Source organism: Lemur catta, chromosome 11 (assembly GCF_020740605.2).
Source record: "Lemur catta isolate mLemCat1 chromosome 11, mLemCat1.pri, whole genome shotgun sequence".
Taxonomy (NCBI): domain Eukaryota; kingdom Metazoa; phylum Chordata; class Mammalia; order Primates; family Lemuridae; genus Lemur; species Lemur catta.
Window position 1 is genome coordinate 87501064 of NC_059138.1, and position 25260 is coordinate 87526323.

At 42.7% G+C, this 25260-nt stretch overlaps 1 protein-coding gene across 3 annotated transcripts in view; it reads right to left on the minus strand.

The window, feature by feature from the left end:
* Positions 1 to 951: 951 nt before the first annotated feature.
* The window catches only part of LOC123647232 (cytochrome c oxidase assembly factor 1 homolog), a 74172-nt gene continuing 49863 nt past the window's right edge, over positions 952 to 25260 (minus strand). Inside the window, exons 1-6 of one of the 3 annotated variants that reach the window (XM_045564538.1) lie at positions 11463 to 11478; positions 10970 to 11021; positions 8534 to 8630; positions 6269 to 6417; positions 2238 to 2314; positions 952 to 1340 (exon numbers count right to left, since the gene is read on the minus strand). In XM_045564538.1, the coding sequence (XP_045420494.1) occupies positions 1241 to 1340; positions 2238 to 2314; positions 6269 to 6417; positions 8534 to 8630; positions 10970 to 10984 (438 nt within the window). In that variant the 5' untranslated portion in view covers positions 10985 to 11021; positions 11463 to 11478 and the 3' untranslated portion in view covers positions 952 to 1240. Of the gene's footprint in view, positions 1341 to 2237; positions 2315 to 6268; positions 6418 to 8533; positions 8631 to 10969; positions 11054 to 11462; positions 11479 to 25260 lie in introns of those variants that run through there. The other 2 variants (XM_045564537.1, XM_045564536.1) reach the window with 2 other exon arrangements.

Genomic DNA, 25260 nt, shown 5'->3' on the forward strand with positions numbered 1-25260 from the left:
AAAAGAATGTAGGAAAAGAGCTCATGAATGTCCTTCGTTGTAGACAGTTACATTAAGCCTAGTAATACTAAGAGGGTTAAACTGGCCTTTTTATTATTATTATTTTTTTCCTTGAGACAGAGTCTTACTCTGTCACCCTGGCTAGAGTGCAATGGTGTCATCATAGCTCACTGTAACTTCAAACTCCTAGGCTCAAGCGATCCTCCTGCCTCAGCCTCCCAAGTAGTTGGGACTACAGGTGCACACTACCATGCCCGGCTAATTTTTCTATTCTTTGTAGAGATGGGGTCTCAGTATGTTGCTCAGGCTGGTCTTAAACTCCTGACCTCAAGTGATCCCCTCACCTCGGCCTCCCAAAGTGCTAGGATTACAGGTGTGAGCCCCTGTGCCTGGCCTTATAAACTGGCCTTTCAAAGCACAGATACCAGATTTCCATTTTTGTAGGCTCTGGTGCTCAGAAGGAAGGTCTTTTGCTTCATAAACTGTTTCCTTATAAAACTAATATTGGTTAAATTGTTTGAAAAGCAGAAGGAAAAGTACCTATTAGCTTTAAACTAAAATTTCCTACATTGGCTTTATATGTGTATAGGTACACATATAAATTTTCTAAGCTTTCAAAATGTCTGGAATAAAAGCAATTATTTTGTAAATCTCTAATTGGGTGGACAATTGGTCCTTGAAATAGAAATATGAAAATAAAACAAAAACAATACAGCAAACAAAATATTCCCAAGTGACCGAGGATGCCCACAAGGTACTTAACAACATGAATTCAGGGCAGAGTGGCCAAAACAACAGTGCCCAGTCGTCCTCAGCACTCTCGGTCAACGTGCCTCAGACTTCATATTGACAGAGCTGAAAATTATGGGGGAAGGGCAGGGAAGAGGAAAAGAAAAGAAAGAAATGAGAACTAGCAAAAATCAACAAACATTTTATTAATTCTGATTTCCTTTTATTCTGTGCTTTGCTTTTTTATACAGAGCACTTTCAAATAAATTATCTTATAAACTTAAAATAAAAGTTTCTTTCTGATTCAATTAAAAAACCACAATAGTGTTCATTGTGTTCAAGTTAGAATTATACCAAATTACCATATGCCAGCACATACAATCCTCCCACTGGTGGCTGGAAAATTGGCTGCAGGAGTGCCTGTCACTCAGATGGGCTGTCACCCCGGGTGGGCGCACGGTGCAGATGAGGGAAGGCCAGACTGGAAGCAAGTGGGGTCTTTTGATCCCCTCTACTCCTTTTTCACTTCATCACCATTGTCTCCACTGAGCTTGAACACAGGAATCTTCTGACCATCTTTGAGCTGTAAGAAGACCTCATCCAGGTGCCAGCTGAGAGAAACCCAAAGCACAGTACCTCTGATCAATGCAACATGGAAGCAAAAGACATAGTCAAAAAGGGCAGGGGGAAGCAGCTGTTTGGAACAGTGTCTTAAATGTTTCTAAACATTATTTTATGTTAGTGCTGTGTTAACACATTAGCATTCTATCATGACTGTCATCATTTAAGCAGCATCGACTTCAAGGCAGGCCTAACGACGATCGACTGACAGGCAAATGGAAGGCACGTCAGGAAGCAGCAGCACTTTATTTCCTAATTCACGTCGACCTTCAGTCCTGGCCTGGAAGCCAGCCAGCTCCTCCACTAATCCCAGGCTCAGAGGTCAGTGAGCCCGGGCTGAGCTAGGTGGGGGCTGCTCAGGGCCGCCTGCTCCTTTTGTCCTCGGAATTAAAACCCAGCCTGGCTCAACAGCAAACATCTCTGAGAGAGGCTTCCCGGAGGAAGTGAGTGCATGTAGCTACTGGCAACCAGACAAGAAAAGCCAATTAATGGGGTGGAGAGCTTACGCAAAGAATGTGATGAATGATTCTGGAACGAGAATCCATGCCTTTACTCATTTGTAACCACTGAGGCAGCACAGTTAGAAGATGGAACATAGCATCAAATTATCGTACACCTAGATCACTATAACCTTAACAGTTTTCAAAAAGGCCAACCATATAAGAAGACAATTCAGTGGACTGTAGGGGATAAACTGTCTGAACTGAGGTAAGAGCCACAGTCCTGGCTTGCTGCCCAGGCCATGAAGCTTTTAGCATCGAGCTTTGAAAACTAATTCTTCTTATTATCACAATCAAATATTTAACTGCAAGTGAAAATGGGAATCAGGATTTTTTCCATCAAGAAGTCTTCCTGCTGTCCCCAACTCCCACACTGTCCCATAATACCTCTGAAAGGGGGCAGCTCTGGAGGAGTGGACGTAGAGATGGCCCTCTGACTTGGACCCAGACACAGGAATCTTCAACTGTGGGTATAAAATGACAGAAAGGAGAGATGTAATTGGATACATTATTATCATCTCAAGAGATGATAAAACCGATGCTTTTTAGGGCCAAGACTATAAAATGCAGGGATTATCCACAGAATCAGATCGTTTTCTAACAGCCCAGCTGGAGAACGCACTTGAGTTTCCAAATGTCCTGCCCCTCTTTGGATGGTTTGGTGAGGTCCACGGCAGCCCTTCCGTTTGGCAGGGAGACCCTACGTGTCAAACTCAATGCTCTGGCTGCTTACAATTCACAAAGCTTCTGTTACAAAGGAACAAACTACTGATACACACAGCAACGTAGATGAATATTAAAAACATGCTGAAAGAGCCTCACAAAAGAGCGTATAAAGCATGATTCCATTTGTGTTAAGTTCTAGAACAGGCTAAATAAACTATGCTGGAAAAAAATCAGAAAAATGCTTGCCTCTGGTGGAGCTAGATGTGAGCAGGGACCAGCTGGGCACGAGGGAACTCTCGGGTGGGGGGAACAGTTTGCATAGATGAGGGCCTGGGTCACACGCATGGATGCCTATGTTCAAACTCAGATAGGACACTAGATTTGTGCCTTTCACAGAATGTAAATTTACCTCAAGAAAACCCCATAAGCAAATATTGAACTCTAGTTAGTGATACACAGGCTTACGTGTTCAGAGGTAAAGTGTACAATGTTTTAAAATTACTTAGTAATATATCAGAACCATAAGATGGATTCATGGAAATAAAACAAAATGCTAACTGTAGATCCAGGTACCAGCTATATGAGTGCTCACAGTATAAATTCTTTTATCTTTTCTGTACGTTTGAAATTTTTCATAACAAAATAGAAAAAAAAGCCAAAAAACAAAAGTCCAATGTTTAAAAGGAAGAACCATTGCCAGCAAATTGGTACAGACTTTGACCTGGACCACAAAGAACAGGCTTAAAGAGAGTGCGCGATGGCTGTCGGGGAAAGACATCAAGGAGTTCTCTGTTCATCGCTGTCACCGTGGCTGGCTCACCAGACGGGACGCAGCCGAGGTGCTGCCAGGCCCACATGGGAGTCGGCCTGAGAGCCTCAAAGCCAGCTCCTAGGTATTTGTTTGTTTATGCTCTGATTTAGACAAAAGTAGTGAATGCATTGTTTCGGGTTTCTTAGTGAAAACTAAAGAAGGTAGGAGCCTTGACACAACGTGGCAACAAGGAAGCCTGTCATTAGGCAGGCACTTCCCGGAGTGCTTTGTGCGCACCCGGTGACGGCCAGAGGTACTCTCTGGGACTGGAGGTTGAGCATCCCACCCATTCCAAATTGCCGCCAAGAGAAAGAACTACTCAGGTAGACACACACATTTGTGCTTTCCAAAATTCTCCGCTTCATTATTTAAACTTTAAGGGAGACAAAGGCTTTGGAACACGGCTTCATAACCTGAGTGAACAGCAGCCACCTAGTCACACTCTAAGAACCCGTCCTCAGGGTCCCACTTGTTGAACCAAGCTACAGCTCTTCTCTGGGGGTTATAAAATTAAGCAACAGAGTACACACTGAGCATCTCTGTATGCTTTTTTAAAAAAAAAAAAGGAAAGGGAAAGAAAAGAGCAGAAGTAAGTAGGACTCTGAAGGGCAGCGCACACTGAGGGATCAATGTCTGAACCACGGGCAGTTGCATCTCTGGGGTGGCTGTGGCACTTTACAGGCTGGTTCCTTCCCTGGCCACACTTTGCCGAAGACTGAAGCAGGAGTTCTGCTAAACCCGAGTGTTGGCAGTTGGTGCCTATCTCACACATACACTTGGGAGGAAAAAATCCTTCAATATGAAAATTACCTCATGAACAACTGAAACTTCTCACCTCTGGACAAAACAAAGGAACTACAAATAGAGGACCTTCGGGTAAGACAGCTGCGTTGTATCAGGCATCCTTATAAACCGGTGATTATAAAGAATGTCAAAAGTACTCCACAAATGGAAGACAAGTGCTGGGGCTCTAGGTGGCTCTGAACTCCTGTCACTGTGGGGTCACAGCATTTGGCAGCAGTAGAGACCGGGACCGAGCACCACAGCCAACATAGTCACAGTGCTGCCAAAGGCCCTGGGTTGCAGGAAGTGCAGGAAGCCACCCTCTCAGCACCAGCTGGAGCGTGCTAGAAGACAGGGCCAAAGTGCAAGCTGGACCTGACCAGACGACGATCCCCACCAAAACCACCATCGCTTCATCCCACTCCTCACTCACCGGTCACAGATCACGGATCTGCTGCTGCATCAACCTGCCTCGGCAAAGGCGCCTTTAGCAAACACCTCCTGAGCACTGAAGCTGGGAAAAAACAGTGAACAGCCAGACCTAACCCCTGGCCTCTCCAAGTTCTTGGACTTTCCAGGATCAAGTCAGGTGACCAGAGGTGGGGAAGCAGAGAGGGGCCACACCGCACCAAGCGAGAAATCTGATGACAATGCACATAAAGCCACCTGGCACAGAGCAAGCACTGCACGCATGTCTGGCCTGTCCCCTTTCTTCTCCGGGGCCCCCTCTCTCACTTCATGGAGCCGCCATCTTTCCATTCACACATGCTGGAGACTGGAGCATCACCTCTGACCCAGCCCTCTCCTGATATAAAGCTGTTACCAAGTCCTGTCACCTGGCTGTCACAATGGCCTCCAAATCCATCCCATTTCTCCAGGCCACAGCTCGGACTCACATTCTCACCACTGCACACCAGGGCAGCCACACTGCTCCCCTACAGGCAGTTCCCTGCACCCAGTCCCTGGGCATCACCAATCTATAGCAATTTACCTTCTTTTAAAACCAGACAAAATATTTTCATCAGAATACTTGAGCACGAATTGCTTTTGTAGTTAGAAAAAAAATCCCATTAGAGCTATGTCCATTAAGAACATAATAAAAATAACAACAACAAAAAATAAAGTAGGTCAGATCATCTCACTCTCATCCTCCAAACACGTGACGGGCTTCTGCGGCCGCAGAGTCCAGTGCACACACCTTACATGATGACGCCGTGGCTCTGACTGCTCCAGCCGTCCCCACCCACCCTCGCCAACCCTCACCAACCTGCGCCTCCACAGCAGGCCAGCTCACACTGACATGTGACACTGACCGGTGCACGCTGCTCCCAGCCCGGTGTTCCTTTCCGACCTTTCAGTCTGCACAGCCATCTCCCAGGCCTCCACCCACTCCTTCCAGGGCCTATGCAACAGTGACAGCATTGGCTCCGCTCTGTCTTATTCTGGAATTTTAAACTGTAAACTCCCCAAAAGCCTTCTGCACCTCTGTATCCCACACGTAACTTAGAACCATTCCGTGAACCGGGGAAAGTACTCAAAACTGCTTGTTAAACAGAACGAACGCGTTTTATATTCAAGTAAGTTTGATCAAGCTGAACCACACAGAAAGATAAGATACAGCTCAAAAAATGGACTGGTATTCTGTGGAAGCAACGTAAATAAATAAACTTTAAAATCAAAGTTTAAAGAGCTGGTTACATTTGAACAAGCACTGACTAGATACAGATATATTTCAAGTTCAAGTTCAAAGCCAGAGCAGAGGCAAAGCACCACCAATTGTTTCTCTACTACCTTCAGTTCAAGGTGGCAGCCTCAGCACACCCAGTGCATTCCCTGCCACATCAGTTCCCCAGATGGAAGGAAAATACATGAAAGCAAATTAATCCACAGTAATATAAAATATATTTTATATAAATATAAACATCTATAATAATAAAAAAAAACTTTTTCGTTCTTTTTTTTTTTAATCTCATCTTTAAGATTAGACTTTAAAAAAAACTTTTTCAAAAGGTGCTAAACCTAGTGGTAGTTTTACTTGGTGAGTTTTCCCATCCCAAATCCTTAACCTCCAAGATTCCAAGACTCTTTCCAGATGACAGCAGCCCCTCCTCTCCTTCAGGAGGCACCCAGCCCGCAGGTGAGAGGGAGAGCACGTTACCCGGGCATCAGCAATGTCCACGAAGTTGTGCTTGTCGGGGAGTTGGAGATTGTGAACGTTGATGGGAGTGCCCAGAACTTCCAGTGCTTCAGGGTGGCTATGCAGCTGCTCCAGCGCCAGCTGGTAATACGAAGCCCTGGAAAAAACCTCTAAGTAGGAAAGATAGATATTTTTTCTTAATTGAACTTGGTCAGGTGGAATCTACACAGAAAGTTAAATAATACAATTGATCTACAAGGTGGAAACAGAAACAAGAATGTGAAATTTGTCGACTGAAGAATAATTAGGAACCATCTACTTTAAACTGTCCAATTTACAGACTTGAAATCAAAGTGCAGAAAGGCAGTTTCTGCAGGGATGTGCAGGTGACCTTGAGCCTTGACCTCATGCAGACCCCTTCTGTGCCTCAATTTCTTCTCATTTCCTCACTTCATTCATTGTCTCATTTCTTCATCTAAGGGGTTTGATCAGCTCTTCTCTAAGTCTGCTCTCAGTTCTAAAGTCCTATGATCCATGATCTGCTCAAAGTGACACAGCTAGTCCAGGCAAAGCAGGGGCCAGAATCCATGACACTTGGCTTCTAAACAGGGCTCGTTCCACTAAGATGAGGCATAAAATAGACCACAAGATAAACAACAACAAAACCCCGAGGCCAAGAAATAGGATATGAAAATGCTCATTTGTCAAGTTCACAGATTGAAGCCAACATTTCAAACAGCACTGCTCTCAGTCTAAGGAACACTTCATAGCCCAAAGGCTACCGCGAACTCCAGAAAGCACCTATCTAAAGGTAAAAGGTACAATAATAAGGTGCCCGAGGGCACCTGTGCTCTCCAGCACAGGCAGGCTTCCCAAGTAGGGTGTTTGCTTTGGCAACAGGAAGAACTTCCCTCCTGTAGAATCCAATCACAGTAATGAAGGTAGTCTCACCCTGGAGAGCCCAAGGGCACTGCCCCTCCTGTCCTGCTTCCCAGGAGTGGGGCTGCAGGCATGAACAAGGTGCCAGCCATGACAGGAAAAGGAGGGGCAGAAGCTGGATCCAGACGGCTAATGTTTACCGAGTGATCTCTGTGGCTAGGCACTCTTCTCAGTATTTCACATATCTTCACTTCTCTATATCTCACCTGTGAGATTCATTTAATTCTCACACCAACCTCATGCACAGGCACTAATGTCATTCTTCATCACACAGTAACTAAGGGCAGGAAGGTGACAGATTTCCCCATAAGGCCACATAGCTAGTCAAGAGCTGAGCTGAGATTCAACCATTCAACCCAACACAGTTGGCCGCAGAGCCCAGGCGTCACCCACCTAGCTGGGCTCTGCCGACTCCAGCCTAAGGGAGAAAGGCTGTCAGACCAGAATGCTGAACCCTGACCCGAAAATGCACCCATTCCTGCCGTGTTCTGCCCCTGTCCCTTTGGCAGAGGGAAGAGGAGGCTGGCTTATTCCAGTCTGAATCATCCCTGGGAATGCTGATCTTGGGCCACCTCCAGACTCAGGGACCGTGGGCCAACTCTGCAGGAAGGTAAAGAATGGGTAGAGGACACTGGTGACACTCACTCATAAATTGGGAAGAAATGAAAATGCTGCAGAGTCAGGGTGAGGAGCCAAGCTGGGCAGAGATAAAAGGGCCTCAAAAAAGATCAGTCGAGAAAAAACTGCTGCTGCTTTGCCATGGGTGGCACTGAAATGACCTTAAATGTCTTGGCTGCTGACAATAATTGTGGCCTGCCTTTACAGATTCAAATTTGGATGCAGTGGAGCTGGAAGATGCATCTGTCAGGATTTTGCCATCATGGACTCTGCTTTTATTTTCTGCTCCTGCCAGAGTCCCTTGCTCAAGGTCCCCCTCCGTAAATCACAGCAGAGAATGAAAGGGCAAAAAAGGCTGAGGACACTTGAGAAATAGCCACAGTTTTCCCCACCTGTGAACCATCTGGTATTCCCCTTCCCTCTGTTCTTTCTTTACATAATTTTGGAATCTTGAGGGATCCCCAGTGTGTGCACTGTAGTGAAAGCCCATCTTGCTTTGCAAGCCTTCTTATGCAAATAAATCCTGGCCCTTTTATTTGTACTTGTGGCTCCTGGAAAAACTGGGATTATGAGATAAGGAGGAAGATATAGCCAATAAAGTGGTGAACTGGCTTTTAAAATAGCCCTTCCTCCTTTCTAATCTGCCGGAGGCATCGCAAGTATTTCCTTTGATGGAGGAGCAGGAGCACTAGGAGGTGGCCATGCCCCAGGCAGCTGGCAGGTACTCACTTTGCACGAGGTAATACACCAGGACAGAGGCCCCACTAGTCAAACCGGTGAAAAGGATCAGCTTTCCCAGAGGCACTGACATCCTGCTTCCTGGATGCTTAAAAACAAAAGATACAAATTTATTGTGAGATTCAGTTTTGTGCCAAGGGCCTGTGCCTAGATTGGGCCCCCCAGGGAAAGGACAGCCAAGGAGGAAGCCTGCAAGGAGGGGAGGCTGGCTTGCCCCATTTGCTTCCTTTCCCGATGCCAGGGCTGGTTCCGGAGCCAAATCAAGTACCCTCCTGAGGGTGGCCCCTGTCCAGGACCCATGCTGGGGGGGCCTGCCGCCTTCAGCCGGCCAAGCACAGAGCGAGCATTCAGCCCCACCACCCTGACAGACAGAACCCAGCCTGTGTGCCAAGCCCTGCGTGGCCAGGAAGCACAGCCACTTTGTCTCAGACCAACTGGTAAACAGGAAGCGTATCCTTTTGTGGCAATAGCTGGTCTTGTAAGCCCACAAATGGGCTGGAGCTATCACTGGCTGCTTTCTTTCATATTTTGAAAAATGCCCCACACCCTGGATGAGGAAACTTTGATTATGACTTTCAGACTGAATGAACAGATGGAGTAGTGCCAGCTCAGTAAATACAGCATGCCGTATCCACCCTGGCGTTAACTCCTGTCCCCTGAAGGCCTGGGGTGGGGCTGGGAACAGCACGTGGGCCTCGGTGGTGCCAATTCCCCTCCCTCCTGGTAGCCATTTAATCACTGCTCATACTGGCCAGGACTTTCTCGCAAGCTGTAAGATACCAGGCTACAAAACAGAGTAGGACACGGGCTTCACGTGTAGGACAGGACAGAACAGGGGTCACAATTCAAATGCCCACAAGGCCAGAAAGGTCACATAAGTGACAGCATGCGCTGCAAAGTGAACACTGAGTGGCCCAGCCAGGGGGGCAGCTTCAACATGGCTCCAGCTAACTGTGGCCATGGGGCCAAGTCTCAATAGATCCTGCAATTTTTCAAGAGGGGCCAGAAATCAGGTTTTTATATGAAATCACCCAGATTATAATTGCTGTCAACCAACTGAAAAAAAAAAAAAAAAAAGGCTGGATGTGGCAGTTCATCCTGTAATCTCAGAACTCTGGGAGGCCAAGGCAGGAGGATCACTTGAGACCAGCCTAGGCAACACATCAAGACTCCATCTCTACAAAAATGAAAAAAACAGCCAGGCATGGTGGCATGTGCCTATAGTCCCAGCTACAGCCACTGCTCTCCAGTCTGGGTAATAGAGTAAGACCCCATCTCTTAAAAAAAAAAAAAAGCCAGACCTAACAAAATATATTTGTGAATCAAATTCTTTCTATTGGTTTTCAGTTTGCAGGGCATCCTCACCCTAGGTAAGATTTAGGTAAATTCCTCTTGGTCTTTGCTGACATTCTTCCAAAAAGAAAATAAGTTTTGGACAGATGGAAATTCTAGCTTTTAGATAAAGGAAAAGATGACTTCAGAAGTGTTTGTGTCCCCATTTCAAGATTTAACCTTCAATTTTAATTGTGCTCCTTTAAAAAAGCCAGCCTTAGATGTGACCTAAAAGGGTCAGAGATACTGCAACACAGAAAAACTGAGTATAATGCAAATTCCTCCACTGTGAGGACAGGTAAATACATTCTCCCCATCTGCTTCTCCACCTTCCAGGACACAGAGAGTAAAAACAACTGTCTACCTATCATTTCTGAAACGCTGAAGGTAAAGGAATCCACAGAAACCCTACTGGAGAAAGTCCCTCATGTGGATATTTTTTTTTTGAGAACTAATTAATTAAATATACCCTTGGATCAGGCTAAAGTTGACCAGTTCTATAATGAAATAAGATTTAACCCAGGCTTATATATGTAAAGGGCTTTGATCAATTTAACACATTAGGGAGATGAAATTTTAGATCATCTTTGTACTATCTACTTAAATACTGTTCTGTTCAACTAAGACTGTTGAAATCCCAAACAAATGTACAGCAACTGCCTTGAGAGTTTCAGCTGGTACTGTATAATATGTAAGAGTATCAAAGTTGAGTGTAAAGTCAATTACAGTAATGTGATCTGGGAAAAGCCTTTTAGTTCTCATAATGAAAATGGTCAGAGCATATCCAAAGAATGCATTAGTCAGATCTTGCTTAATTTGAAGCAGGCTCAACAGGGTGGGGCAGCTAGATTAAGCTATGCAGAGCTTCCCACAGTGTTACTGCTTCTAAAGCCAGTAAGACAGCCAGGGAAAAACAGATCCTGAAATGATGCAAAAAATACCCGTTCCATCCCTCATCTGAATTTAAAGCCACAGTGTACACTAAAGACCAGAAGAAACATACAACTATTCAGAGAGTGACTTTCATCTATTATCTAACCTGAGAATACCCTGGCAGGTTCTAATGGGGACCTTGACCCTGGAACATTCCATTACCTTTTGCCACATCATGGACAACTCTCCTGAAAATCATCAAACGAAAGTTGTCCTGCAACGAGAAAAGATTTTACATTACAATCATTTTTTTCAAACCCAATACTCCCTGGTTTCCAATATCAATGGAAAAGAAGCCAAACTCTGTAAAATAATTTAAAGAGGTTTATTCTGAGCCCAATTTGAGGACCATGGCCTGGAGCTATGCCCAAGAAGCCCTGAGCAAGTGGACTCCCTGTGGTTGGGTTACAGTTTGGTTTTATACATTTTAGGGAAACAGGAACTACATGGAAAGTTGTAAATCAGTACATGGAAGGCATACATTGGTTCAGCTTGAAAATGTGGGACATCTCAAAGGGAGAGTGTTACAGGTTATAGGTGGGTTTAAAGACTCTTTGATTTGTAATTGGTTAAAGAAATGAAGCTTTGTCTAAAGGCTTGGACTGCTTTAAGATAAGGAAGTCTGTTAATCAGAGACAAGCCACCAGACACCCACCCAGACTCAAGTGATCTGTTAGGCAAATTGAGGACCTGCAGGTGTAGATTAAGCTTTGTCTTGGATAGCCTTCGGCCTGTTAATGAGTTACACAGGATATTTCCAAGAAGGGAGGGGAGCATGATGAAGCATGTCTGATCTCCCTTCCCATGCCCAGCAACTCGGTTTTAGGGTATCCCCTTGGCCAAGAGAGGGCCCATTCAGTCAACTGAGGGGGTGCTTAAGATTTTATTTTAGTTTACATTAATCTCACACAGCAAGATTTATTACCAATCTAAGCTCTAGAACATGAACAAGAAGTTAAACTCCAATACAAGCCTTGTCTGTGAAGGGCCCTGGTTTTTCGTCCTTCGCTTTTACCAAATTAAGAAGAAAACACAAAGCCGCTGGCTTCCTGTCCTGTGCACCTTTTGTGCAGCAACCAGAAAACAGGTGTGGGCGGGGGAGGGGCACACGGGGCAGGTGCTCTGACCGCACAAACGGACCAGCACAGGCCAGACCCACAGAAACACGATGCCAGCAATGTAGGCTGCACACCATGGATTAAAAACACCTTTTCAGCGTTAAAAAGAACCAACAGTATAGTAAACCTACACATGGCCTTTAACAATATTGATAACACCTAACACTTCCATCTCTTACTATTATGTGCCTGTTACTATTCTAAGCACTTTACATAAAATGATTAGTTTAATTTTCACAACAACCCCATGAAATAGGAAGCCCCATTTTACAGATGAGCAAACTGAGGCACAGAGAGGTTATGTAACATGCCCAAAGTCACAAAAAGTCTGGCTCCAGGGTCTGTGCTCTCAACCACCATGGTACACTGACTTTAAGATATCTAATTACAGAAATATTGAAATGTGGTGGGAAAAGTTTTTGAATTGAAATGTATTCCTTTTTTTTTTTTTTTTTTTGGGCCAGGCTTGGTGGCTCACGCCTGTAATCCTAGCACTTTGGGAGGCCGAGGCCAGAGGATCACTTGAGCCCAGGATTTTAAGACCAGCCTGAGCAAGAGCGAGACCCCGTCTCTACTAAAAATAGAAAAAATTAGCTGGTCATGGTGGCGTGCACCTGTAGTCCCAGCTACTCGGGAGGCTGAGGCAGGAGGATCATTTGAGCCCAGGAGTTGGAGGTTGCAGTGAGCTAGGATGATGCCACAGCACTCTACCTGGGGTGACAGAGCAACACTGTCTCAAAAAAAAGAAAATGAAAAATTTTCATTGGTACCAAAATTATCAAAAGATTTAAAAATAAATAAATAAATAAAAATAAAAACATATATATGTTTTGAGACAGAGTCTCGCTCTGCCGCTCAGGCTAGAATGCAGTGGTGTCAGCCACCACGCCTGGCTAATTTTTCTACTTTTTGTAGAGACAGAGTCTTGCTCTTGCTCAGGCTGGTCTTGAGCTCCTGAGCTCAAGGGATCCTCCAGCCTCGGCCTCCCAGAGTGCTGGGATTATAGGCGTGAGCCCACATGCCCGGCTGAAAATATATATATATGTATATATATATATATATATACACACACACACACATATATATATATATATTTTTTTTTTTTTTTTGAGACAGAGTCTCGCTTTGTTGCCTGGGCTAGAGTGAGTGCCGTGGCGTCAGCCTAGCTCACAGCAACCTCAAACTCCTGGGCTTCAGCGATCCTACTGCCTCAGCCTCCCGGGTAGCTGGGACTACAGGCATGTGCCACCATGCCTGGCTAATTTTTGCTATATATATTTTAGTTGGCCAGATGATTTCTTTCTATTTTTTTAGTAGAGACGGGGTGTCGCTCTTGCTCAGGCTGGTTTCGAACTCCTGACCTTGAGTGATCCACCTGCCTCGTCCTCCCAGAGTGCTAGGATTACAGGCGTGAGCCACCGCGCCCGGCCTTGAAAATATATTCTTAATCTTCAGTGTAAAAGGCTTTGGCAGGCACACCTTTCCTACTTTTTTCCAGACAGGGTGTGGTACATTCTTGTATCTTCGTTCCTTCTTTTATTTAGCAAATGGTTACTGAGGGCCTGCTCTGGTCAGGCAGTGAGAATATAAAAATACTATCAAGATATAAAGATATTCTCCTTGATCTTGAGGGGAATACAGATAATCAAACACATAATTACAACACAGATAGGGCCACATGTACAACTGCACAGTTGTGCACCACATAACCCTAGCAGGGCACCATTCACACTGGAGACATCATAGATTTGTATCTTTTTTAAGACAGTTTACCAATAGTTGGAAGTGCTATAAAGTGTCTTGCAGGAGGAGGGAGAGTCTTCTTCTAATTTGCACAAAGGTATCTACGAGCTAGCAGCAGCCTGGTTTGAGCGACCAGACATGTGCACCAAGAGAGGAAGCGACACCCAGGAAGTGGTCGGCCCTGTGGAGGGGAGCAGCAAAGGTTTCACAGAGGAAGTTCACCTTGAGCAGAGAAAGGTGAAGGAGTGGAAAAAGGTTCCAGATGAGGGGAAATGACAAGCGAAAGCAGAGTGGGCAGAAAGAACTGCAGAAGCATGAGGCACAGGAGGGGAGCCACAGGAAATAGGCCTGCAAGTGGGGGTGGGGAGGTGACGACCGCTAAGAAAGACCCAAACCCTGAGCTGCTGGACTCTATTCTGCAGGTGACAGGCTATAGAACAACCTCTCTGGGGCAGAAGGATGGGCAGCCTGGGGGACAGGAGCAAGGCAGCAAGACCAGCCAGGAGGCTTCTGTGACAGACAGCAAAGATGAGAGCCAAGACCAAGGTAGTAAGAGTGGTTGATTTCTTAAAATATTTAGGATACTTTTATTTATTTACTAATTTGTACACTAGCCCATTCCAAAAAGGATGATGGGGCTAACAACGATACATATTTTCACAATAAAGTAACTCTAATCAACAATAAGTTATGATATACTTTAAAGTAACTAAAAGAGTGGAATTGGAATGTTCCTTAACAAAGAAACAATAATGTCTAAGGTGATGGATACCCAATTATCCTGATTTGAGTAATTCACATTGTATGTCTGTATCAAAACATCACATGTACCCCGTAAAGATATACAACTATTATGTACCCATAACAATTAAATATTTTTTAAAAGATACATACTTTGAAAAAAAATAGATGAGGAAATGAAGATAAATGAAAAATAATTTTAAGAAAAGAAATAAAGCTGGGATAAAGTTAGGGCACAAAAGTATATACTATCACATATTTGACACTGAGCTTCCTAAGTGCTCAACAGAATGGGAAGTGAGTAGCTACTACACAGTCCACAGTGTCCACGAGATAAGGCAAAGCTGTAGCTGAGGAGGAATACAACAGTTCCTAATAATGCAGAAGCCTCAGAAAGCCCTCTCCCAGGAATGCTGAGAAAGGATTCTCTGAAGTGGCTGGTGTTGCAAACATCATCCTGAGAATTAAAAAAAAAAAAAAAAACCCAAAAAGTTCTCAACTTTCAAATGACTTTTTATAACATCCAATAATGAAAGCCACGAACACAGTCCCGGAAAAAACATACAAAGAATTTTATAAGCGACCAAAAGAAGACTCAATGTGAAGATCTCTGCTTTGACTCAATGGAGAGCTCAGGCAGTGGTGACCAAGCTGGTCTACAGGAGCCCTCCGTGCCAAGCAGGGTTGAGGTGTGAGTGCCAGTAGGGGGCTGGAGGGGGAGATCAGCCCATGCTCCCTTTTTTTTTTTTTTTTTAAGAGACAGGGTCTCTATGTTGCGCAGGCTGGAGTGCGTGGCTATTCACAGGTGCAATGATAGCACAGACAACCCTGAACTGGTCTTACTCAATCCTCCTGCCTCAGCCTCTGCTGTGGCTGGGACTGCAGGTGCACACCACTGCACGGGTGGCCCCTGCTCCTTTTCAAACAGCTTCAGTTTACCTGCCCCATGAACTGTCTTTTGAAGACAGTGTTAAGTAGCCCCACTTCCCCCAAAAAATTTTTTTCAAAAAGGCACTATAGGCCGGGCACAGTGGCTCACGCCTGTAATCCTAGCACTCTGGGAGGCCGAGGTGGGTGGATTGCTTGAGCTCAGGAGTTCGAGACCAGCCTGAGCAAGAGCGAGACCCTGTCTCTACTAAAAATACAAAGAAATTAGCTGGCCAACTAAAACTATATATAGAAAAAATTAGCCGGGCATGGCAGCACACGCCTGTAGTCCCAGCTACTCGGGAGGCTGAGGCAGGAGGATCACTTAAGCCCAGGAGTTTGAGGTTGCTGTGAGCTAGGCTGACACCACAGCACTCATCTAGCTCGGGCAACAGAGCGAGACTCTGTCTCAAAAAAAAAAAAAAAAAAAAAAAAAAAAAAAGGCACTATAGAGAAATAGAAGTAGATTTTAGGCTACCTCCAGGAATATCTTAGAACTAAGCTTCTGATAAGAATTGAAATTTTAAAAATTTGATGTGACATTCTCTGTAACAAACCCAAGTTTAATTAGTCTACTACGTAGCCAAGTAAGGGCAGATTGAGTTAACCAATAAATTTATATAATAAATAAATTTAGTTAACCGACAAGAAAAGTTCACATCCCTTTTGAAAATCAAGGGGCTGGTTAGCCACAGGAAGGCGGAACAAAGTACTGGCCAAGGTCTCCCAGGAAAGCAGGCCCAGCTCTGCTCTGATACACAAACAGGTGACTTCGGCCTCCAAAGGCCGGTTTTTTCAAAGTGCTGAACCCCTTTCAAGAGCCAAAGTGCAGTCTGTTAAAACAGGTGCCAGCAGCTGCTTGAGCAGGCACAAGGCTGGAGACTCCTATCAGCCTCCCCACGAGCCAAGCAGAGGTTTGCAGGAAGCATCAGTAGGAGGGATGAGCAGAAGCAGCCAGAGGGTTCCAGCCAGAGGCAGGACCCAACCAGGGGAGGGTGGAAGCAGTCAGGGGTGCAACTTCAACTGCACATCAGAATTACCAGAAGAGCTTTAAAAAATAAATAAATAAGCCCCAAAACAAACAAATAAACAAAAAAACAGATGTCCAGGCCACACCCAGACCACTTAAGATAGAATCTATAGGGGTGGGACCCAGGCATTGGTATTTTTTAACCTTCTCAGTTAAACCTAACATGCAGCCAAGCTTGGGGACCTGTGGACTAACGGGAACAAAGCACATAAAGTACACGGCCTAAGTTTGGAGAGCTGGTCAGGTAATCATTTAGGGGCTCCTGAGAAGTTAGAGAATAGAAACAGCTTATTCCTCTACTTGTGCCACACACCACCCATTCCCACCACATCTTGAGAGACTGGAACAGACCGCTCTTCCCAAGGATTCTGGCACTGGACAAGCAGCAGACCACCCTAGGGGGCCAGGTCAGATGGTGTCAGCCTCTGAGATAAAACCCCAAGTTTAATAAGAGGGGAGCTCAGGAGACCCTCACAACAAGGCGACCATCCCAAAACCTAACTGAGAAACATGGACCAAACTACGGATAAAAATCTTTGATTTTTAAAAATTTGTCAATTTTTAATTGACAAATAACAATTGTATACATTTATAGGGTGCAATGTGATGTTTTGATACATTTAACATATCCATCACCTCACATACTTACCATTTTTTTGTGGTGGGAACATTTGAAATTTACTCTCTTAGCAACTTCAAAATATATCATACATTATTATTAACTAAAGTCACCATGCTATGCAATAGATCTCAAAAAATTATTCCTTTGTACCCTTTGACCAACATCTCCCCATCATCTCCCCCAAAAAAATCCTTGATTTTTAAGAGGCATTTTTCTCGCATTGTAATATTCTATGTCTTAAAAGCTGAGTCTATTTGTTAAAGTGATTCTTTTCTCTACACCACTATCCCCAAACTGTTAAAACCATGGTTTGTCTTATCAATACACCAGAAGCAGCATTACAGGCAGCTGAAGTAGGAGCAGGGCCAAAAGCCTGTCCATGAACATAGGCCATGTGACCCTCCTAGCAGGCCTATTAACACCTCAGGGCTCTTCTCTGAAGCAGGGCTTTGCCAGGCATAACCTATCACTTCACTTCTTTTCCTCTGGGTGATATATGGCTGGCTTGGCTTGTCCCAAATCTGAGTGATTACTATGGGCCAGGAACGATGCAGGATCTTTTACATGCACTACTATTTCTTATATTGACCGTGAAAGGTAAGTATTATTTTTGCCCTTTTTTGAGCCACGAAAAGCCTCTAGAAAGGTTCTGAAACTTGCTATGGTCATGCAGCTATTCCATGGCAGAGCTACGACAGGCATCTGTCTGACCCCAGCGGCCATGGTCTTTCCACTGAGCCACAAAACCCACATTACAGACCATGGATTTCAGAACAATCAACTTCTCATACAGGTAGTATGTACTATCCACAAACCATTCCCACTGGCAGAAAGCAAATCACTGCTGCTCTGGGAAACAGTTTTAATCACTATCTCCCCAGGTAATAATTTAAGGAGACAAGGTCAAACAAAAAGATATAAAATCTATTTAGACACTACTGGGAGGAAAAGAAAAGATGGCTCTTCCCTATTTGTTGAATGGACACGACTCACTGCTACTACCACCCTGGGGATTATATATCCTTCCAGCTTTTAGAAAACAAACCATGTCGGGGGAAGGGGAGAGGCAGTGCAGGGAATTACGCACAAGAAATTATGCTTAGGAAAACAGAGATGAAAAAATTAAGGCAGTAAGAATTTAAATGAAAATGACAGAATAAGGAACAAATAAAACCAAAAAGGGCAAAAACAGATTTAAAAAATTGGTATTCAAGAAAAAAAGTATGAATGGCAAAAATAAAGAGATAAAAGAGGACTAAACATTTTAAAAGAATGAAATGCCTTATATTTAAGGGAGACAAAAGGCTAATCATACCAAAAAACAAAAATATAAAAGCATGTGCTCAAACATGATAAAAGATTAAGAAAACAATTAAAAGACTAAGAAGTTAAACATTTTTAAAATTGAGCATTAAAATGTTAGTGCAGGCTTTTTAACCTAGTTTTGGCTCTGGAGTCAAAGAATAATTTGAATGCTTCCAGATAAAAAAGCTTCAAGTAACCTTTTATTCTTAACTCAGGTTAACCATGAGGCAAACTCCCTGCACGAGTGGCCTGTCCCCCTTAATTAAGCTGAGCTAGGAATGTTAATGAAAGGTTGTCCAACACTCTTTCTATCAAAAGTATCTGTTAGCAGGGAGACTATGACTACCTGGAGAGAGGGCCCCAGTACCAACAGAAAGGATTAACTTTTTTTTAAAGGTTAACAAAACGTAAAATAAAGAAAGATGCCATCTAGTTTAAGAGAGCACCAGGCTACTGCTTTCTGATATGACTTCACAAATTCCATTTAAACCACCTGTAAAGATACACACAAGAAAGAAAGAACAGCTACACTGGGAAGATGTAGCTTCCCAGAGGCTTTCTGAAGTCTCACGAATTGAGAAGAGGAATAAATCAAGAGGAGGATTGGTTTTTACTAAAAATCTGGGTAGCAATTCCTAGAATTGGATTCCCTTCCATTTTTATACTTTCTATCTGCAGTCCCCAGCTCCCGGCACAGATCAGTACCAGTCCATGGCCTGTTAGGGACTGCGCTGCACAGCAGGAAGTGAGCTCCGGAGAGTGAGAGTTTCATCTGTATTTACAGCCACTCCCCCCATCACCACCTGAGCTCCAACCTCCCCTCCACACACCTGTCTGTGGAAGAATTGTCTTCCATGAAACCGTGCCTGGTGCCAAAAAGTTTTGAGGACTGCTGCTTTATATAGTTGTTTCAGAACTGTCACGGTGATTTCAAGGGCAAAGAACTTTTAAAACTACAATGCAAATGATACTGTAATTGGCCAAAGTTCATGGATAGCTGAGAAGCTAGTTGAAGGTGCTTCTTGTCTACAGTTACCAGCCCCCCTTAATTAGACTTTAACACCTGTACCCACTCTGCCAGCTCCTACATCTGAGTCCTAAAGCATGGCAGCCTAGCTAGCTTCTGCCTGAGGGTTGTATATTTCAGCACCTGTACCCAAGTTTGCAAGCCCCTGCATCCGGTCTCAGCCCTGTCTCCTAGTTTCCTTCTCTTACTCTAACAATAACTGCCAAAATTTGGAAGCAACGAAGATGTCTTCAATAGATGAACACATAGACTGTGGTAAATCCAGACAACAGAATATTACTCAGCTTTAAAAATAAATGAGCTATCAAACCAAGAAAAGACATGGAGGACCCTTAAATGTATATTACCAAGTGAAAGAAGCCAATATGAAAAGGCTACATACTTTATTCCAATTATGTGACATCCTGGAAAAGGCAAAACTATAGAGACAGTAAAAAGATCAGTGGTTGCTAGAGATTTAGGGGAGAGGGAGGGAAGAATAAGTAAAGCACAGAGGATTTTTTAGCACAGTGAAACCATTTTGTATGACACCATAATGGTGGATGCATGTCATTATACATTTGTCAAAACCCACAGAATGTACAACACAAAGAGTGAACCCTAATGCAAACTATGGACTTTTGTTGAAAATGATAGGTCAATGTTGGTTCATCAGTCATAACAAATGGACCACTCTGGTGCCTAATGCTGATTGCAGGGGAGGCTGGGGGAGAGGGGGGTTATATATGAACTCTCTCACTTTCTGCTCAATTTTTGCTAAACCTAAAACTGCTTTTAAAAAGAAAGTCTATTATACACACACACACACACACATATACATACACACATATTTTTTTAAAGATGTTACCACTGAATCAGCTCAAAGATGTAAAATGTTATCTAAGAATAAATCAACGCAAACTAATATGTAAGATAAAATCAAATATCTGATAAAACATGTGCCTAATAGTCGTAGTGAATTATAAAATCCAAATACTGAATGAAATCTAATTTTTTTCTAAACTACATTTTTTGGGGCCAAATAACATGCTGAGGGATAGTTCTTCCTTTAAAATCTGCTCAAATTTCACTCCTACCTCTCAACAATGCTCATTTTTAAAAACCTTGAAATATTTAAGTGGGTAATATATGTGAATACTCTCTGACAAATAAACAAACAAACAAATAGCATGACATGCTAGAACATGAAAGGGGGAAGGAGACATTTTAGCTGTGGTGGTGCAGGAAGGCATCTCTGCCAAGGTGACATTTGAGTTGAGAGTGAAGGAATCACCTGAAAACCAGGGGAAGGGCGTGAAGCACACCAAGGCCCTGAGGCAGCCAAGGGCTCTGCGAAGGAGTGTGGTAAATGAGGACAGGCAAGAGGGCAGGGTCTTCACCATGTAGGTCTTTGTAAGGTATGGTAGGGAGTTTGGATTTCATTCCAAGTGGAATGAGAAGCTGCTGAAAGTTTCAATCAGGGAATGGCATAATCTGGCTTTTTTTTAAAGGTTTCTCTAGAAGGGGCAAGAATGGAAGCAGGGAGTCCAGTTAAAAGGCTCCTGTGGTAGCCTAGCGCTGTCGGTGGTGGCTTGGACCAGCTGGTAGCAGTGGAGATAAGAAGTAAATATACTTGAGATATGAAGCGGAACTAACAGGCTTGTTAGTGAATTGGATATTGGGGGAACGGGGAAGGACAAGGCATGTGGCAGAGCGATTTCACAGGATTTATCAATATTATTCTTAAATCTCCTTACAAAAATTTTGAACATTCAAAACCACCCAGCAGTTAGAATTTGGTAATGATAAAGTCTTGGCTGGGCACAGTGGCTCACGCCTGTAAACCTAGCACTCTAGGAGGCCAAGGCAAGAGGATTGCTTGAGGCCAGAAGTTCAAGACCAGCCTGAGCAAGAGCGAGACCCCATCCCTATAAAAAATAGATGTGGCACATGCTTGTAAGTCCTAAGTACTTGGGAGGCTGAGGGAATAGAATCACTTGAGCCCAGAAGTTTGAGGTTGCAGTGAGCTATGATGATGCCACTGCACTCCAGCTTGGGCAACAGAGCAAAACTGTGTCTTCAAAAAAAAAAGTCTTGGTGGAAGTTTTAAATAGCAAACTATAATTCCTAAATCTGATTAGTCATGATGTCTCATCTGTTTGAACAAAATACGTTTCACAGCCATTCTCTTGTAGATTTTAAACCACAGCAAAAAGATAATTCAGTAGTTTCTGGCATCAAAAACGTCATATAATGGACTCTGATTCATAACCATTTTGCAAGTGGGTACGAGTAAGGCAAACCCTACTAAGCATTTACTTCAGCATTTCTATTAAAAGCCTCCATTTTAGAAAAAGAAAGTATTTATAAAAATAAAACAAGTTGCTATCAGTAATTAGAAATGGAATCTGAGAGATCTGTAGTTGCCTCTTCCCTCCCTAAAATCCTCCCTTTATTTTCAGACTTACATGTCCACCTGTTTGCCTTTCACCTCTCTGGAGAGTCCTGTTATTGCAATCTCCCTTCCTCCACCTGTTCTATATTCTCCCTCACTCTGTGTTATGGGCTGAATTGTGACCTCCCATTCCTATGTTGAAGCCCTAACCCCCAGTTCCTCAGAACATCAAGGTATTTGGAGATAAGGTCTTTAAAGAGGTAACTAAATTAAAATGAGATTTTTTAGGGTGGGCTCTAATCCAGATGACTGTGTCCTCGTAAGAGGCATTCTGGACTCAGACATACACACCCACAGAGGAAAGTCCGTGTGAAGACAAAGGGAGAAGACGGCATCCACAAGCCAAGGAGAGAAGCTTCAGAAGAAACTAAACCAGATGATGCCTTGATCTTGGACTTACACCCTCCAGACTGTGAGGAAATAAATTTCTGTCTTTAAACTTAGACTTTATTGTGACTTTTGATGAACAGTCCTTAATTTTTTAATGTAATCTAGTTTGCCAATTTCTTTCATTTATGGTTAGTATGTTTCTGTGTCTTGTTTAAGAAATCTTTAAATACCCCAAGTTTTCATGAACTTAAGTAAACATCCACATACATCACTCTCCTCTACTTTTGAGAAAAAAATACAAAAGCGCTATTCCGATGTGGCTTGCACAGAACTTGAGAAGAGTTCTTTGAAACCCAGCTCAAGCAGATAGAGCAAATTCACCCTTTCTTTGCCTTTTTGTTCTATTTGGGCCCTCAACAGGTTGGACGATGCCTACCTACACTGGTGAGGGCAATCTTCTTTACTTGGTCTACTGATTCAAATCCTAATCTCTTCTGAAAATACCCTCACATATACATCCAGAAATAATGTTTTACCAGATAAGCCCAGAAAAGTTGACACATAAGAATAACCATCACATCAAATAACTTTGCGTGACCCAGGACCCACCCACAACTCTGTTGTTGGCTTAAAACTTGAAATACTGATTCACTTCTTAAAGGAAACAGGAGGGAGAGAGGTGCTGAAGCACCCATTATGGACAAACCGAGGGCCAAAACTGCTTCAGTGGGGAAGGGAAGGACAGCAGGGTCCTGGCTGAGGTAAGTACCAAACAGAAATCTGGGCTGAAGCAGAGAGACATGGTCTGAGTTTCTAGATAAAAAAAGTACATGTAATCCAGAGCAAAACAAATATAATGGATTCCACTCTTATCTCCAAAGTATTCTAACAGCTGTGAGTAACATGAATATTATAAAGATTTGTGAATGTATAAATGTGTGTGTGTAAAACATTCATCATAAACTCAGTTCCCCAATGTAATTAATCTATTTATCCAGTCAACAAATACCCACTAAGCACTTACTATATATATTATATATAGGATAGACTGGCAAAGAAGGACTTGAAGAGCCATTTAGCCTAGTTGGGTAGATGAGGCATGCATATAAAAATGTAACTATATACATGGCAGAAGAGCTAGATGCACTAAACAAGAGACAGAGGGCTATGTGAAGAAAACAATGTAACCCCCACAAACATTCTTGTCCTTCTCTAATCTTCCAACATGTTTTATATTCTTCACATACCTTTTCATTCCCTACTAAAACATAATCTGCAAGAGGTTCAGGACTTTGTCTTGTTTGCTGATATAACTCTACAACCTATGGTAATGCCTAGCCCACAGGATGTGCTTAATAATAACTTATTGACACACATTACAATTGTCATTTAAAAACAACTGATGAAAGTACACAAATACACCCTTACTTCTATGGTCAACTGATGTTCAACAAGAGCACCAAGACAATCAAATGGAGAAAGAATAGTCTCCAACAAATGATGCTGGGACAACCAGATATCCACATCCAAAATAATGAAGTTGTTAGACCCTTTCCTGACACCAGACACAAAAAAAATCAACTCAAAATGAATCACATGCCTAAATGTAAGAGCTAAAACAATAAAACTCTTAGAACAAAACATAAGAGAAAGTCTTCATTAGCTTGAATTAGGCAATGCTTTCTTAGTAGAAAAGCACAAATGATAAATTGGTCAAAATTAAAAATACTTGTGTTATAAAAGATACCATGAAGAAGGTGAAAACCCACAGAAAGGGAAAAAAATTACAAAGCATATATTTGGCAATGAATATAATATATAAAGAATTAGAATATATACAAAGAACTCTTGTAACTCAGTAACAAAAAGACAACTCAATTAAAAAAATGAGCAAAGGATCTAAATAGACATTTTTCCAAAGAAGACATATAAATGGCCAATAAGCACATGAAAAGATGCTCAACATCATTAGCTATCAAGGAAATACACATCAAAACCAAGATGAAATACCACTAAATTTTTTTTATTTTTAAAAATCAAAAAATTAAGTATTAGTCTAGTGCCAAACATATATTAAATGCACAAGACCAGTTAACTATTTTTATTGGGTGGGGAAAGTACTCATATCCTAGTGGGTGTGAAGTGATATCTCAGCATCATTTGTTCTTCTGGATCTTCATACTTCCAAACCTTTTGCATTATGTGTGATGAAGGTCCCACACAGTCCTTTGTGCTCCTGTGAATAACTTATTACATAGCTTTTCTAATTCCTCCTCATTTAGTCGCCATTTCACAAAGACACTACAGAAACACAAGAGTGGGCTAAGTATCCACTCCATTCTTCAGTTAGTCTCTCTGGGCCTTTGTTACCCCAGCTGGAAAGCCCAAACAATACAGTTTGAAGAATAATGGAGATAAAACCATAAAAGCAATTTGTAACTTATAAAGGACCAAACAGATGTGAGTTGCTCTTATGCTCGTATACTTTGAGTACCTTGAGGGCATAATCAGGTCTTACTAATTTTTGTAATCATAATAAACTATCAGTTTCCAAAATTAAAAAGAGCATTCACTAATGGCTTCCTAAATAGAATTTTTATATATGTCTTCCTCTTTGCCCACCCAATAATAGTTCTAATACTTCATATTTATAGATTATAAATCTTCAACATTTATCAATAAGATGGTCTTTGATAAAAATCAAAACCACTCTTAAAATTCAACTCTGAGTAAACTTTTGTTCTGTTTTATGTATCACATGGTCCTAACAAAAATCTCTGCCTGCAAGTAGACACTGTTACTTGTCTTGTTTTCAATATAATACAATGTTTGGCAAGTGGTAAGCATCTAATTAACACACAACAAAGTTTATTTCTTTCTTGCTCCAAAAGTGAAAAGGGCTTTATAAAACTCTAGAGCTTTGTGGAAAAGTTGGAGAAATCACCCTAAACATATAAAACTGTGGTGTAACTATGAGCAATGTGATAATAAACCACTCCTTGTGTTATAAAAGAATTAACACAGAAACTTGTTTTGTCCATAATTTTAGCCTGATGTAATCCTGAAGTTGGTGTGATCTGTAACGAATGGACCTGAGTCAAGGACAAAATTTCCTTGAAGAATAGACTTGAGTTAATCACAAAGGGAGTAAATATGTAACAACTCAGTATGAGGGC